The following is a 12,493-nucleotide window of genomic DNA, read 5'->3' as shown; positions in this document are numbered from 1 at the left end:
ACTGTCGACAGAGAATTTTCTCCTAAATTCAAACACCATTCAAAGGTGTGCATACTCATGGCAATTTCAGCTTTAAGCACAAAGTGATTTGATCCTTCTGTGACCAAGAGAAAGGGATCTTGTTTAAATTATATTAAAATACTTCATATTTTTTCATGTTGAGAGCTCTAAATTGCTAAGAAAATCAGAGCAAGAATGGCTGGACTCGCAAGACTGTCACCGCTCATTTGTCGTCTCTCAAGCTGGGCTCACTCGCTCAGAGGAACAGATAATCGATTCTTGGTCTGGATAGGCCAGAAAATGTGACAGGTCACTCCCTATGCAAATGTTGGTCTGAAACCTGATACTTCAAGTCAGCTCTGCTTAGAGAGTGGAATCAGAGAGCAGACAGATTGGGCTTTTTGGCATTATTTGTCAGTCGGAACTGGTCCAGAACTAAGTGGCCAAGTGGTACACTTGGCCACAAACAAAGATGGTGTTTGAAAGGGGAACTCTTGGACAGCCTCTTTAACATACCCACTGGATTCTTCATGAACGTTTGTCTTAGAGGTTGAAAGTTGAGCAGGTTTTAAATATTGATACACAGAAGATGGATCCTTTAGTCTTGTAGCCCTGAGTGGCTCTCCCATAAGTTTATTCATAAACATAGCACAGCTTGACTGTATTTGAACCTGAGGCAGGCTGCTGTGTGCATAGGGATACTGATGGAGATTTAAAGTGGCTGTTTGGAGCGCCCATGGTGACACAACATGAGCACCTTTGAAAGGCAAACCGCCTCCGCTCAAAACTTTTATCCATTCTGATGTGCATGCTGGGAACAATATATTGTGTGTTTGACATGGGTGGAGAAAACACTGAGGCTTTGCTGAAGTCATCACGGAATGACTGATCACGGAATGATTTAAAAATCATTCCTTCCTCCCTCCCTCGCCCCTTGCCTTGCAAGTGTATACTCGTCAGACGTCATGATACGTCATCAGAAGTGTCCACTTAATATGAGGGCTGAGGGTATAGGGTGTCTTTTGTGTGTTTGGACCGCAGTCACTGATTAATTAGAGTCTCAATTTCTAAACGGTTCACCTGATATGGATGGAAATGCCCTCAAATTAAAGCTGGGAATCTGCACTTTCCATCATGAGAAAGGCCAATCAGATCAGATCTTTTGACAAAAGATCAGAATTGGGCTGCCAGTGTAAATGCGGCCTCAGTCACACAGTGTCTGCAAATGTTTTCTTGGACCTTGAGCTAAGTGTTGAAATAATTGCTGGTTCTGATAAAAGAAAGGCCATTCATAATAAGTTACATAACTTGTGTGGGATGGGCACTAGAACAGACTTCTGTAGAAGTTCTCAGTGAGAAAATATATCAAGAATATTCACTGAAGAGTGACAATGAAATTGAGAATGAAATAACACCTCAAAAGTTGGTTCATAATAAAAACTTAAAGCTGAACAGTATATATATCCAACACAAACATATATTGCGTGATGTTTACAGATTTTTAAAAAAGTGGATTTGGAACGGAAACAACTTCCTGGGGGTTTTCTGAAAGACAGTTATAAAGACCTTGCAATGCAATACTAACATATATTTCAAGTTAGTGGATCAAATAAATTGCCATACTATTTCAAACATCATTCAGGTTCGCAGCTTGATATCACATAATGCCGACACACATTTTGAAACATTTTGATCAGCACTCACTCTTCAGCCAAAATCAGCTGATCGGCTTCACAAGCGAAGACACGTGTCACAGTCTTGAGCAACATGGCTGCACGACAGGAGTGAGTATATATTCTGTTCTGTATTATTTCTATGGTTTATCTTTGTGTTAAGCGTACTTGGCCACTGATTCTGAATTGAACCAATTATAATGCATAAATTGTTAGCTCGCTAGCTAGTTGCATAAACCTGATCAACTAAGCTAACTCTCGTTAACGTGGCTAGCTGACAAACATAAGAAAAGAGCGGCATACTTTTTGCAGGCTGGCAGTCAGGCATCAATCCGCAACTTTGTCAGGTAACTAACTAACTATGCATGTCTAACTTGAAATTTACTCGCAGAATAGTGAAATAATAGGTGGTTACAGCTCCAGTTTGTGGGTAATATTAGCTAGTCTCTCTACAGAGGGGTTGTTTCTGAAATAATTGCCAGTGACCTCACAATACGATATTATCACGATACTTACAGTAGCTAGGTGCCGATACAATATGTACTGCGATTCCATATTCGATGTTAAATAAATATTGCTCACTATGTCTGCGGCAGAGGGACAGGAGAGAGGCATAATAATAATAATAATAAACACATTTTAATAAAATACTCATTTTGATTAGTCAAGTGCTGAAAACATGTTGCCTCGCCATTTAAAAGTAAGATTGAAGACGAGCTAACATTATAGAAAAAATACCGACGTTTTTGCGCAGATACAGCCAACTAGCACTAGCTAACATTAACAACCTTGCAAAAAAAGAGAGAATTGATACTTGCAGTCATAGCATTGATATATTGTCAAAAATAGTATGCAATACTCTACTGCAGTGGTCACCAACCTTTTCTGAGTCAAGATCACTTTTGCAGTCAAAAAACAAGCTGAGGTCTACCACTCAGATTCTTTTAAAAACATGTAAGCCTATTCAACATGAATAAAAACAGTTCTGTAGGAATGAAGTTTGTGCAGTAGGCCAAAAATATTATCACAGCATATTGGCTATATGTGCCTGGCCTGCCAATATTGTTCTTCTAAGACCATATTATATTTAAAAACTCAAGCTTTGATAACAAAATAGATCAGTTGTACCACTTGCAAGGCACAGCTGAGCTTAAATTGAAATAATTGACTTTTTATTTTACTGGACTGATGGTACCTGCATCTGATGGTCAGTCTCAGCGGAGGGAGGGAGAGAGCAGCAGAGGGTCCACCTCTCACTGTCCCTGCTTTCTCCATTTGTCCGGTGAAACTGACCAGAGAGAGGACACCGTCCTACCACTGATGGCGAAACTTGAGTCACACCGCATTACTTTTGCCTCATGCACAAATTCATGTTCCTATAACTAGAGAAAGTGAAATATTCCTCAATATTAAAATAGACATTACGAGATGCTAATAAAAAAACGCAGGCCTATCGATACACTTGGCTACTAATTAATTGCAGCTGCGGCGCGAGAGGAAGTAGGGAGAAGCGTGTTTTGTAAAAGTGTTGACAGTGCTGAATAAAACATTTTAAAACAAACTCACTCATAAAAACAACAGGGGTTTTCTGTATTATGACAGTTTATCTCTGGTCATGGTTTTAAAAGTTATGAAATCTCACGAAGGCTAGTATCAAACTTTGCTGTGGGGTCGTGGAAGCCTTACTAGGCCTGGTAATCAAATGTTTAGCTATCTAATTGGCCAGCGCACTTGATGTAACGACAGCTCTTATTGTCCACCGGGTAGGTGGAGTTTGAATGGTTCGAAACACTTTGCCTACCTGGCATGCAGGGCTTCTGAATCAAGTGCACCTTCCACCAAAAGCGCAACGTCAAAAAATAAAGGATCGCAAGCCTTTATCATTGGCTTTTCTATATAAATGTTTGGTGATCAACTAGGAATGCCTAGAAGATTGACTAGTTGGTGACCACTGCTCTACTGTATCGATTTCCCCCATCTCTATGATATGTCAATGCTCCAATTGTTATTATTTAATATAGAGGTGATATGATGCATTATACTCTATCCTCCTATCATAGCTCGTGTTTCTTGTTTAAATGTACTACATCTCTAAAACAGGAAGTGCACATTGAAACCCACTCACATGATCACAGAAGTGTTTAGATATCTTATTGTTGAGTTGACAAAATCTGAGGCAGGTTGGTGATCAACAACTCTACGTTTAATGACCTTTGATCATGTAAATCTGTCTTTGTTGTTACTAAATCACACTAGGAAGGGAGCACTCTCCAGAGATCAAGTGTTATCTTTACCATACACTGGGGGTCATTGAAACCAGATCCATTTAGGGCAGTACTGTTCTACAGTTCCATCTAAGTTTGCAAAATCATATTTTTTTGTTGAGTGTAAAACTCTTGAGTCTTAAAAATGGTCAACGTCTATGTCCTCACCACTTCTGCTAAAGTTTCACTAAAAATGTAACTTTCATAACTGTGTGCAGTATAATGATAAACAACCATTTGTTTTTTATATTTACTAAAGGGTTTGTAAGTATTTTTATCGACTATTGTTTTAGAAAGAATCAGCCTAACTGAGAAAAAATCTAAGGCAGGCAATTGGGTTAGCTAACTGAAAATAGAAAACTACTAGACAGTAATGTACAACATATTAACCCATTTCCCAATGCTGTCTTTCTGTAGACCTGTGTATTGGCTGGGTAAAGACACACTGAGAGTGTCAGCAGCCCTGTTTGCTGAGAACCGGCAGCGGCTGTGCCAAGGCCTGAAGGCCAAAGATGGGGTGGCCCCCAAGTCTGTGATCGTACTGCAGGCAGGGTAGCAGAAGCAGAGATACTGCACCGATACATACATGCCCTTCAGACAGGTACATGTTTAATAACAGTCAATTACAGATATGACATTTAGAAGACTTGTTTATCCTAAAGCGACGTACAGTAGTATGTGCATACATTTTCATATTGATGACCCCAGCGGGAATTGAATCCACAATCCTAGCGTTGCTTTACCAACTGAGCCACATAGGATCACACATTGATGAGATGGATGGAGATGTGACTGAGCAGACCCTGGCTGACTCTTGACTCATGTGGTTCTGTTCTGTAGGAGTCCTCCTTCCATTGGGCTTTTGGAGTGACTGAAGCCGAATGCTACGGAGCCATCTACGTGGACACTGGAAAATCCACCCTCTTTGTCCCCAAGCTGCCTGAGAGCTATGCAACCTGGATGGGAGAGTGAGTCTGTGACTGTAACTCAAACTATATGTGAATGTGATCAGCCTCAGGAGACAGCCTACCACTTTCAGCATCATGGACTCACAAAGACACTCTTAAGAATACTCCTTAGGCCTTCTCATTAAAACCGATTATGTCATTGTCTGTTGACAGGATCCATCCGCGGAAATACTTCAAGGAGAAATACACCGTCGATGAGGTGCAATACACCTGTGATGTAAGTTAGTGTGTCACGTTTGCATGCACATAACCCATCTTTGTAGTGTTGTAGCTTAGCTTGTGATCTTGTAGCCTCACTCGTTTCCCTCTATTTGATAGTGTCAGTTCTCTCTGATCCCTCAACAATTCTGCCTTTCTGTCTGAACTCTTACAGATTGCTGATGTCTTCTCCAAGATGAAGCTTGGAGCTCTTCTCACTTTGGTATGTCCTTAATATATCATGTTGATGCTATGATAGTGGTTAACAGTAGCAATTCATTAGATAAAGTATTATTTTAAGAGACTTGAAAGTGGGCCTGGTAATTGTATTATGTTTTTTCCAGCGTGGACAGAACACAGACAGTGGGAGTATCTGCTACGAAGCCTCCTTTGAAGGAATCAGTCAGTATGTTTAATTGGCATCAATTGATATCCATTTGAATCAAACTGGTATTTCTAATATATTTGGTTGAATATTTTACCTTGATAAATATGATCTTGTGTCTGATATTTCAGATTCCAAGTGAACAACACTCTTCTGCATCCAGTCATTGTGGAATGGTAAGTACTGTATGATACTATATCCAGCTTGTGGTTGCTGCTTCTTTTCTGTTATGTGGAACTATTTTTGTAAGTCTTATTAGTCTGTGGCTGTTTCACACTGAGTCATCTGAGGTGGTGACTGCATCTCTAATGTGTAGAGAATAACATTTTAAAAACCCAGTTTGGCCAGTTGAGAACAAGTTCTCATTTACAACTGACCTGGTAGAATCATTAAGACATAAATGGTGGTAGAAACCATGACCAAGAATAGAATCAGAAAAACACCTCACTAACAATATGGTACAAAGCTGATTTTCCTGAAAGATAAAGAGGGGAGTGTAAGGCTCCTTCGGCAGTGTGGAATGGATGAGTAATACAGGTATTATTTCTGCATTCATTATGAGCTACCAAATATAAAGCACACACATAAACACAGAGCTTTAGCTTTCATCATCATTCTTTTGTTTCTGGCTGGGTGCTATAAGCCCGTGTTTGTGCATGATAGAATTAAGCAAAACGGCCAGAGGGGGTGCGGTATATGACCAATATACCGCGGCTAAGGGCTGTTCTTATGCACAACGCAGGTTATGGCCAATATACCACGCATAGCCGTGGTATATTGGCCATATACCACAAAGCCTGAGGTGCATTAATGCTATTATAAGCTGGTTACCAACGTTATTGCAGTAAAAAGTAATGTTTTGTCATACATGTGGTATACGGTCTAATATACCACGGCTTTCAGCCAATCAGCATTCAGGGCTCAAACCACCCAGTTTATAATATAGAAATATACACCTGGCATATTGATCTAAGAGGCCCTTGACTCCTTGTTCCTTCTCTTCCTGCAGCCGGCTGACTAAGACTGACATGGAGCTGGAGGATCTGCGATACACTAACCGGATTTTCAGTGAAGCCCATAAAGAGGTAAAATCCTGCAGGACAGACAGACATACCTGTGTCATGTCTTTGGCTATGTCGGATTAAGTGATATGACATGCTATTGTATAAAATAATTTCTCCGTAATTACTATTACCTGATTGAGCTAATCATGTAAATGTAATTAACTAGAGTCGGGCACCACAAAATAATATTTATAGAGCTGTTATCTTCCGAATAAACACTTAAAGACCTAGTAATATTTTACATCAATAGCCGTCAATATCAATCGTCACCTCAATTCAGTCTCATCTGAAAGTTGTTAATTCTTTTATCTGCACAAACCCTGGCTAACAAGTTGAATCAGCAATACAAAATTGGGTAAAATTAGGTTCATACCATTCTCAACCAAAGCTCACGCTGATGTTGGCTTCGTTCTGTAGTTATTCTGACATAGGACCGTCGTCCTCACATCATCGGAACAGGAAGTTATGTTGTCGTCTAGGGCTTATATAGGAAGGGAGAAGAGGGTGTGTTTGAAAAGTTGTATAGCCCATGTCCCTTCACAGGGTGGGCCACTGATTGAGCAGGCCAATCAGTGGCCCGCCCTGTGAAGGGACATGGGCTATAAAACTTTAACTTCTATTCTTATGTACAATAAAAGTGATTCCAAAATGACACTACTTTATTTACCATTCCTTTATATTGGGCACCATATAATCTGAAACACAACCAAAATAAACAGCAAATGCATCTAACAAGTTTCTAGAGACACAAGCTTCATGTAATAACTGCGTGCTAGGAATATGGAACCAAATACTGAACTGTTGACTTCTTTAATACACATGTACAGTTAATAAGTTAATTTGTCCCCTAAAATGGGGGGGACTATGTACAAAAAGTGCTGTAATTTCTAAACGGTTCACCTGAAATGGATGGAAATGCCCTCAAATTAAAGCTGGGAGTCTGCACTTTAACCAAAGTGCTCGAGTACAGAGCCAAAACAACCAAAGATGTGCCATTGTCCCAATACTTTTGGAGCTCACCATATTTTTTTATCATGAGTAATATATGAATATAATCAAAGCTAAAAGATTACATCTCAGAGGCATCATTTCCCACTTGCAGCCTTGTATATCACAGGCACAGCCAACCTGAAGTGCTGTCTTTCTCCTCAGATCATGAAGCATGTGAGACCTGGACAGAAAGAATATGAAATGGAGAGGTGAGTGGAGCTTGTTATCATGAAGGGTATGCCAGCTATATTGAACTGTTTGTACCCTATAAAGGCATAGTGTATGACGAAAAGGCTAGGTGGTGTACTATGTCCCGTCTAACCATGAAGGTGATGGTAAAACAGTATGTTCCTTATCTATCAAGGTGTGTTCCTCTGGATAAACTACATTCACAGCACGTCTGATCTGATCACTACTGAAGTCATAAGTATTTGGACAAATTCACTTATAGTGTTTTCAAGTAGTCAAAAGTGTAGTATTTGGTCCCGTATTCCTTGTATGCAATGACTGCATCAAGCTTGTGACAAAAATCATGTTGGATGCATTTATCTTAAGTAAGAATAGAAGATGTTTCTAAACACTTCTATATTCATGTGTTATGCTGCCATGATAATCGTCCATCATGAATGAATCGTGAAAAATGAAAAGGTTAGAGGCACAAAGATCATACTCACCCCCCCCTCCAAAAAAGATGCTATCCTCCCCTGTTATTGGTAATGGTGAGAGGTTAGCATGTTTTTTTTTTGTAGCCTCTGAACGGCATCTCACTGATTATTCATTATTCATGATTCATTCATGATTTTTCTTAATCATGGCATTATCATGATTTATTTAGAAGTGTTCAGAAATATCTTATCTACTCACTGTGAATGATGACTAATAATTTTATTACTATTGGGCAAAACACACTACAAATGCATCCAATGAATTTGTTGAGTCACAAGTTTGATGTAGTCGTTGCGTGCAAGGAATATGGGACCAAATAGTAAAGTTTTGACTACTTTGAAACACTAAGCTCATTTGTCCAAATACTAATGACTTCCTCACATCGGGGGGGACAATACATTAAGTGCTTTAATTTCTAAATGGTTAAACAGATGCATTTAGCATGAAAATACCCTCAAATAAAAGGTGACGTTCTTTACTGTCACCTCATGTGAAACATTTGAGTATAGAGCCAAATGTAAAAAATGGCTTCACTGTCCAAATACCTATGGAGGGGAGTGTATTTTACAATGTAGTAACAGCCACCCACTGAGCTGAATCAATTTCCTGTTTCTAGCTGGAAGCTTTTTGTGTTTTTAATTAAACCTTCATCTGGGTGGCTGAAGAATGTAAATAATCTGAGCTACTATAGCAGTGCCCCTCGCCAGCCAACTATCTGACTAATTGACTGCAGAAAGAACGTGCAGCAGAGAATATGTAATCACTGACTCAAGTCTCCAGTGAATAGACCAATAACCAAGTGAAGATGAGTCCAAATGCTTTTATTATACTATCCCCCAGTTAAGTATCAGGCGATGTAGATCTTCAAGGTGGGAGGTTTAGATGACTCTCTTCTTGTATTCTAGGCTAACCAATATCAAAAAGGAGGTTAACCCTTGATTAAACTTCCTCCTATATTGTCATTGTTAGAGCTGCGGAGCTTCTTGTGTACGGTCACTCATGTCAGTGTGTTTCTGTTGCAGCCTGTTCCAGCACTACTGCTACTCTCATGGGGGAATGAGTCACACCTCCTACACCTGTATCTGTGGAACGCAAAGCACTTCCCTTTGCTACACAGAAATGGGTTAATTTTAATGGAGAATATATCGGAAATGCGTAACATCTGTGTTACATTTTGATGTACAGAAATGAGGTGCTATTGTTCTGTCTGGCGTGTGTTCAGTGCCTCTATAATAACCTACTTGTATGATTAAATCTTCAACAGTTGAAACAACCGCTCAGTCCTGCACTACGGCCATGCATGAGCTCCCAATGACAAGACCATCGATGACAGAGAGAGGTGGTAAGTCGGACATCATTTCACATGATGTGAAGTTATTCCACTCCTCAATTGTCCTTTTTGGGTTGTTTGCTTGGTGTTATTAGATTCTGTGTTCATTTTGTCTTGGATTTATATATCAAAAACACTTGCAGTGATCTGTTGTTTTGTTTAATGGAATACTGTACATCTCAGAGAGCTACACCTCCCCTGCTGTCATTAGTATAGTAGGGTGTTTTGTTCTCGCTGTAAGCTGGATCCACTGAGTGCCTCTCCCATGGGTTTACTCATAGACGGAGCACAGCTTGGACTGGCTTTGAACATAAGTCAGGCTGCTGTGTGCATAGGGGTAAAGTGGCTGTGTGGAGCGCACATGGTGACACAACATGAGCACCTTTGAAAGGCAAAAGTTGTATTCATTCTGATGTACATGCTGTGAATAATTTCTCTGATTTATGTTTGGAAATAATGATGCCGGAATGGCTGTAGAGCCCTTTGGGTGAGCAGTAACACTGATCTAACTGTGACGTGTGGTTTTTCCTTGCAGTCTGTTTGACATGGGTGGAGAATACTACTGCTACTCCTCTGACATCACCTGCTCCTTCCCAGCCAATGGAAAGTTCACTCCAGACCAGAAGGCCATCTATGAGGCTGTGCTCAAGTCATCACGGGCTGTCATGGCTGCCATTAAACCAGGTATGATCCTACTGTACACAGGCAGGATTGAGGAAGCATTCACGGAACACACAGTACATACTTAGCTTGGGCACAAAGAATGATTATACATTTAATATATTAATTTGTTCTATGGTTTGACTAATAGTGAGATGTTGAAGACTGAAGACTACCACAGAACATGCCATATCCTCACCACCGGTCATTATCACCTGCATATTAGACTGCTTTGAAACTTTAAACCTACGATTTAAAAACCTGACTGAAGGTGGTCTTGTGTTTCAGAGGTCAAGTAGACAGAGATGCACCGTCTGGCTGACCGGGTTCACCTAGAGGAGCTGGTAAAGATTGGGATCCTGCATGGGAGTGTGGAGGACATGCTGAAGGTCCACATGGGCTCTGACTTCATGCCCCACGGCCTGGGACACCTGCTGGGCATCGACGTGGGCGGATACCCAGAGGTCAGTACCAGAGAGATGGATACAGTATTCTATTCATCAATGATCAGTGCTACAGAAAGTTCTAAATACACTTCCAAAAAGACATGTCTCTTTCCTTCTAGACAAAGCTAACGTCCGTGTCATGCCGCTTGTTCTTGGTTACACAGGGTATTGAGCGGGTCAACGAGCCCGGTCTGAAAAGCTTGAGGATGGGCCGTTTGGTGCAGGAACGCATGGTCCTGACTGTGGAGCCTAGTTTCTACTTCATCAACCACCTGCTGGACCAGGCCTTGGTCAACCCAGCCCAGAGCTGCTTCATCAACAATGAAGTGCTGACCCGCTTCCGCAGCTTTGGAGGGGTACGTTTACCTATCCACAGACAGTTTATACTCATGAGTTTGTGCTGGTGTTACTGTCAACGTTAACCACCCAAAGCTTGCACATAGAAACGCCTTTGTCTCAATCTACTCCATGGCAGCAAATAATATACACATTATGCTGTTCTGTTAAGTCTTCTGCTATAACTGCTCCCCCCTGACAATTATCTACTGTTTATTATTAACCTTGGCTCTGACCCTCAAATGTGTCTTACTGGATGTTTCCCCCTCCTCTGTCCAGGTGCGTATTAAGGACGACATTGCAGTGACTGCCAGCGGGATGGAGCTGCTCACCTGTGTCCCTCGTACAGTGGAGGAGATTGAGGCTTTCATGGCCGACCGTGGAAAATCCTTCTAAATAACGTCGCTCATATCCAAGCTGATCTAACCAAATGGTATTTTCACTCCTAAATGTGGAGAGAATATCTGTTTTCTGATATAAGGGATGCAGTTTCTCTAATGACATCTTGCCTGTCTACATTGTGCCATATATAATCAATAATGGATCGATTAAATGCAGAACTTTTCAATCTTGAAAGGTGTCTGTTTAATCTCAGTGAATGCAGTATCAGAAGCCTAACACACTAGTACACAAGTGCAGGTTAAACTACCTATACTATTTGAAGATCTTAGTGATAAAGATGGTTATTGAGAACTGCTGTGGCCATCTTGCCACGTAAAAACAGTGTTGACGGTTGACAATATTTCAGTGCCTGGTTAATTGCTTTATGACTGTGCGTAATAGATACTTTATTTTCTTGGACGTTTGTACTATTCTCATAAAATACAGTGCAATTGAAGTAAATAAACCCCTCAATTTGCAGTTTTGCGTTCTGTGACATTTGTAGAGTGTGCTTCCATTTTAAGATGCCAGGGAACATAAAGTGTCATGGAACAGTGGGTTGGTTTATTACAACTTTGTAGTAATACTGCCAGTCTTCACTAGATGGAGTCCTTAAGTCATTCTGAAGTTCATGAAGCTCCGGTAAGAAGAGTTGCCTTGTATCGATCCCCTTATTTGTTACAGATTTGATTCACACCACCAGTGAACTGGTGTTCAAATAAATGGAATGACTACAAATATGCACTAAATAAGTATAAACATACATTTATTTACCTATTCTCTCCAAAACTGCCAATCAAACCTTTCCCATTTCAATTATGAAGTAGTGTACAGTACATTGCAGATGTTTGCATTTGAATTCCAAATACTAAAGTATGGTATAGCATTTGTCATAAACCATGTCTGATTTAAAAAATAAAGATGGTGTTAATCATCAATTTAAATACTTGGCTGTTGGCAAATTCAGTTAATTCCCTTTAACTCAAAGTTGCATTGAATACACTGTATTATCATGTCTTTACCTATAGAGAGTCCATCCCAGACGTAGCATCTGATTACACATACAATACATACAGGATGAGAACACATCAAGCATGATAAATATGTCCTCAAAACCTTTTCTTACAGTGAA

The 12,493-nt window shown here is 40.3% G+C and overlaps 1 protein-coding gene across 1 annotated transcript; it reads left to right on the top strand.

Annotated features, from left to right (window-relative positions):
• Window positions 1–1,658: 1,658 nt before the first annotated feature.
• Window positions 1,659–11,841, top strand: LOC109888471 (xaa-Pro dipeptidase). Its single transcript, XM_031814284.1, is given in 15 exon segments — window positions 1,659–1,784; window positions 4,355–4,538; window positions 4,778–4,905; window positions 5,059–5,122; window positions 5,279–5,326; window positions 5,448–5,509; window positions 5,620–5,664; window positions 6,498–6,573; window positions 7,705–7,751; window positions 9,231–9,299; window positions 9,473–9,550; window positions 10,074–10,222; window positions 10,487–10,662; window positions 10,809–11,000; window positions 11,260–11,841. Coding segments are annotated over 15 exon segments (1,452 nt in total). The 5' UTR covers window positions 1,659–1,767; the 3' UTR covers window positions 11,377–11,841.
• Window positions 11,842–12,493: the final 652 nt, after the last annotated feature.

Source organism: Oncorhynchus kisutch, linkage group LG3 (genome assembly GCF_002021735.2).
Source record: "Oncorhynchus kisutch isolate 150728-3 linkage group LG3, Okis_V2, whole genome shotgun sequence".
NCBI classification, from domain to species: domain Eukaryota; kingdom Metazoa; phylum Chordata; class Actinopteri; order Salmoniformes; family Salmonidae; genus Oncorhynchus; species Oncorhynchus kisutch.
This window is presented reverse-complemented; position numbering and strand designations above follow the sequence as displayed.